Raw genomic sequence first — 4,911 nt, forward strand, 5'->3', positions numbered from 1 at the left:
TTTCCGTTTCCACACATGGATGACGCTCATACACTTCAGCGTTCAGTCGACTGCGAGCCATCGCGCCGCCGCGGTCGAGTCTGCTTAGTCCCTCGTTAGTTGCTGGCTGCTATGGCTATTATTCTTCCTGTTTATTTCGCTTTAACGCTTTGTGCAAACAATTCACCTTTACATTTTTAGTGTTTTGAGTTGATTCTTGCCTGTGGAATGGCAAAGAGGCTGTAGCTCTTCCGCTGTCCAGCAAGCAATCGGTTCATCCACTGGTACGGAACCCATGGCCCTGTGCTCTGAAGTGAGAGAATACGTACTGGCGAAGTTGCGCTTCTTCACTTTCTATTGCACTAGGTATCTTGCTCTGAAAACTAGTAATGGAGTGAATAATGTGCTCAATGCATAATGATTCAATATTGTGTACGTGTGCGCTAGGTGGGTGTTATGTGATGCTGGCTGGGAATGACTGCATGTCTTCGAGAGTGTAGTAACGGCACACCCAACGTCTCCCTCTTTCATGATTGCGGAACCTTGAGGGTCGGCCAGGGAAAAGGGTAGGGGTGCCTTCTGAGTCACTTGGCTTTCTGGTAGGTTTCTATTAGAAGTGTGGACTTAGATGTCTGCCTGCAGCGACCATAAAGGGAGCGTGTAATCATAGTCTTCGCTTTGCAAAGCATCTTCCCTCTACTCCATGCCGTCAGCAACTAAACCACCCGGCCACTCTAGAGCTTGACGTCACGTGTGCAGCACTAAATACTCTGCCAAACTGCCAAATTCTTTGGATGGCGCCTAGTAACCCCAACTGTTGAATAGCCTGACAAACTGGAAGTCCGTTGGCACGCACAGTGCGCATGGGCCATTTAGATAGCTCAAGAAATTTACGACAAAGGCTCCGCAACCCACAAGCTTCCCCATATAGTTGCGTATACTGCTTCGCTTTCAATTGTCGCGGGCGCGCGCAACCCACTACCTCTGTTAAGATATACACGGGGGGCTGGTACCTGCAGTGAAAGACTGGCAGCCCTTTGACGGATCAGATCCTTCGGAGCGCGCACAGGAAGGTGTGAACCAGCGGGCGCATGGCAATTCATGAGCAACCCCCAAGCGCCTTGCGTCCTGAAGCTAACAGCCTGCCAGCAGCGGGGAGGGCAGGGGAATGGAAGGGTAGGAGAAGGGGAGGGCCACTCGCTAGGGTTGAGTGCCCTTGAGGAGGTTTGGGCATGGGGGCTCTTGGCCAAGCGCCTCGCGCAGCACCAGCAGTCTCCCAAAAATTATACAACAAAACCTTCACACTCTGCTTATCTGTGTGAATCGCATGACTCGGCAGCGCAACCTCTACTTCTATGGCTTTGAATCCCTTGAGAACAGCACCCTCCATGCCGAGTACCTCTCAATTAGGCCGCTTCTAACCTGTCAGTAACCACATACTCGCTAGGACTACGTAAGGGCCCAAGGACCGTCAAAGGCGCCCCGAGTCACATGACCGTGCAGCACCAGATTTTGCCACTTATCCTTAAGCTGTGCATTTGTACGACCCCCTAGCTTTTGCCCAAAGGCCTTCTCAATCGCCCTCCAGTTGCCTGCACCCATCAGATTGACCGCCTCGACGAACGCCGCTGTCTCCTCAGACGACCAGCGACTCCGGCTTCTGAATCACATCATACGCGGAATTTCAAATAGCAAAGCCTCGCATTAAGCGACCCAGCACAAAAGCTGCAGGGGTGCACGACGGCGAGAGGCAACTTCCTCTCTGCTGGCCAAAAGCTCGCTTGTGGTGCTGGTCGTGCTTGAAGCAGCACGGTCCTCTTGGCGCTACCTATTGTATACAGCCTCATTGTGCCGTTCTCGAATAACTAGAGAGTACTCAGATTCGCCGACAGAGACTGCAAATAGGGTTCAGAGATTCGAGTGGGGAGCTCCTACGGTCGGCCTTGGATGACATGGATGCCTTCGGATGCCCGCAGGCGCTTCACGCGCTCCCCTGATTCGGCCACATTTCCGAAGGCAGCGCAATTCGCTGGACCTGCAGCTGCTCGCCCCGGTGACACAGAGGCTGGGGAAAACATTTCCTGGAGAGGTACGCGCTGAAGCCATCCGGAATCTAATACTCGGAGATTCCGGTGCGTATGTCCCTCGGCGCTTCTGCTGCAGCACAGGCTCATGGAGCAGCACCCCCAACGTCTGCCTACGGCAGGATCGTTCCCCAGCGCAAAGGCTGATGCACAACCCAAAGACTCTCGTCAAACAGCCCTGGCCCGAGGGTGGCAGACGAGAGCAGGCAGAAGCAGGCGCGCGAGGGAGGGAGAGGGTACAACGCCGGCGATTTCTCGCGGATACACTGTTTGGACCACCCAGCAACAGGTTACCCCCTTGCCCCCCCCTCCTTCCCCACGAACCAGAAGAAGAACAAGGATACGGTTAAAATCAGCAGAGAGAGAGAGCGCCACTGCGAACCCAGAGAGACACAAGACAGGATTTTTCCTCCAGAAAAAGCGGGGAATAAGCAGCAACTCGTGCCCTGGAGGGCCCTCACCCAGAATCGAAGGCAGCGTCCGTGGATCTTTCCGCAGTTCCCGTACTGCAAGTCGGGGAAGACGCGAGCTGCTGCTGTTGCGCAGCCTGTTTGGCAGACGCCAGCGAGTCTCTGCGCTGCAGCCCGAGAAGCCCTGGTGCATCTGCGGCTTGCTGCTCTGCCGGGGGCTGCCGCTGTGCCGCCTCCCCTTGACGGCTGGCTGTTTGTCTCACGAAGGGCCCCCTATTGGGAGCTTGGGGGGCCCCAAAGATGGCGCTGCGAGATGCTGCCGCTACAACAGTCCACGCCCTCGGCAGCGCACTCCGCACAGCGGATGGGCCCCCGGGAGACTCAGGGGGCCCCGGCGGATTTGCCCCTCTTCGCGGGCTCTGTCCTGCGGGGGCCCCCTGCTGCTGCAGTTCACTCGCTGCCACCTGAACTCCCGCCGACGATGCCGCTGCCCCTGTTGCCACGTGCTTCTTGCGTCTGGACTCCTCGTAGGCTATTTGTGCCGCCAGGGCAGCGGGAACGTGGGGGGCCCCCCCCGCGAGCTCCTCTCTTGCCGCCGTGCGCTGTATCTGCTGCTGCCGTCCCTGCTGCTGCAAGTGCGCCTGCAGCAGAACCTCCGCCTGAGTCCGCTGCGCCACCCAAGTGGAGTGCCACAGCAGCAAATGGGGGGGTGGCAAGGCGGCGAACGCAGCGTGCACGAAGCGGCAGACTAAGTCTTGGACCGTAAGGGCCTGCGCTTGCACCAAAGAGTTCGCCAGCGGCTTCCCCAGGGGGCTTTCCACGCAAGCAGACACGGGAGCCATCGTATCATCCTTAGAATACCGCTGCGCCAACGAATCTGCAGCAGCACCAGCAGCAGCCTCACTCGGTGTCGCTACAGCTACAGTTTCCGCCGGTGCTGCTCCTGCGTCGGATGCTTCTGAAGCCCATGGCCCCGAGGGTGCCACCCGTGCCTCTGCATGAGCTGCCGCCGCTGGAGCCTCGAATGACGCTGCGTTTGCTGGCGATGCCTCCACTTGATGCTCAGCACTCACAGACGGCGAGGCGGCTGATCTTTCCGCCGCTAAGACGGCGCCCTCATGGTGCTGCATCTTCTTCCACAGCTTCTGAAGGAGTCCCTCTGACTTTTGCTGCTGCTGCTCGTCTGCGTGCGCTGCACCCATGCGAGCTCCAACATTCTCAGGCGCCCCGAGGAGGCCATCCGTGAAGTTGCGAGGGGCCGGCAAGGCAGGGGAGAAGGGCCCCCAACCTGAAGGGGGGCCCTCTGCAGCTGACGCCGATGCAACGCCGGCTGCAGAGTCTCTTACAGTGTCAATCACCGAGGAAACAGCAGCGTGAGCGGACTGCGCATCTTCCTGCGCAGTCGCTGGCTCAGGTGCTTCGCTGCCCGCAAGGGGGGGGGCACAAATTGTTGCACAAGCAGGGACTGCAGCAGCAGGTGCCTCACTGGCTACGGCTGCTGCAGTAGCAGAAAGCGCGTCCCCTGGAGTAGATGCGGCTGAAGAAGCGCGTCCTTCAAGAGAACCAGAAGACGCAGAAGTGCAGCTGCAGCACCTTGCTGAGGAGCAGCAGGTGCTGCACACCAAGTGGCTGGGGTAAGCGTCCCTCAGTTGCAGCGCCAAGCACGATAGACTCTTATCTGCTGTTTCCGCAGTAGCAATGGCTGCTGCTGTGGCTGCCTCTGCATCGTGCGTCTCAGTAGAAGACGAACACCAACCCTGCAAAGCCGTAGGCCACCGCACGCCTTACACCGATCTTCGTCAGAAGCAGCACCAACAGCAACAGCAGCAGCACCAACAGCAACAGCAGCGGCACCAACAGCAACAGCAACAGCAGCACCAACAGCAACAGCACCAACAGCAACAGCAGCAGCACCAACAGCAACAGCAACAGCACCAACAGTAACAGCAGCAACAGCAACAGCGACAGCAACACCAACGGCAGCAGCACCAACAGCACCAACAGCAGCAGCACCAACAGCAACAGCAGCAGCACCAACAGCAGCACCAACAGCAGCAGCGACAGCAGCACCAACAGCAGCAGCACCAACACCAACAGCAGCAGCATCACCAACAGCAACAGCAGCACCAACAGCAACAGCAGTAGCACCAACAGCAACAGCAACAGCAGCACCAACAGCAACAGCAACAGCAGCACCAACAGCAGCACCAACAGCAACAGCAGCACCAACAGCAGCAGCACCAGCAGCAACAGCAGCAGCAGCAACAACAGCAACAGCAGCGGCAGCAACAGCAGCAACAACAACAGCACCAACAACAACAGCAGCAGCAACAACACAAACAACCGCAGCAGCACTGGCAGCAACAGCAGCAGCCCCACCACAATCCGTCCTTCCACTAGCTGCTACTGCACAAATGCCTATATCAACGATCACCAAC

The 4,911-nt window shown here is 57.8% G+C and overlaps 2 protein-coding genes across 2 annotated transcripts; one reads left to right on the forward strand and one right to left on the reverse strand.

Annotated features, from left to right (window-relative positions):
* Positions 1-1,428: 1,428 nt before the first annotated feature.
* LOC34621569 (angiomotin) lies at positions 1,429-3,603 on the reverse strand. Its single transcript, XM_026338127.1, has 3 exons — positions 3,103-3,603; positions 1,960-2,060; positions 1,429-1,636 (listed from the first exon to the last, which is right to left on the reverse strand). Exons 1-3 carry the CDS (start codon positions 3,601-3,603, stop codon positions 1,429-1,431), a joined length of 810 nt encoding a protein of 269 aa, XP_026193912.1.
* A 70-nt stretch (positions 3,604-3,673) lies between these two features.
* On the forward strand, positions 3,674-4,842 carry LOC113147458 (alpha-protein kinase 1-like; the record flags this gene model as incomplete). The annotated part of the gene is given in 4 exon segments (XM_026338128.1): positions 3,674-3,846; positions 4,280-4,387; positions 4,389-4,556; positions 4,558-4,842. Coding segments are annotated over 4 exon segments (734 nt in total), but the record flags the coding sequence as incomplete, so codon positions are not given.
* Positions 4,843-4,911: the final 69 nt, after the last annotated feature.

The sequence above is a fragment of the Cyclospora cayetanensis genome, unplaced genomic scaffold, assembly GCF_002999335.1.
Source record: "Cyclospora cayetanensis isolate NF1_C8 unplaced genomic scaffold, CcayRef3 CcayRef3_contig_23, whole genome shotgun sequence".
Lineage (NCBI taxonomy): Eukaryota > Apicomplexa > Conoidasida > Eucoccidiorida > Eimeriidae > Cyclospora > Cyclospora cayetanensis.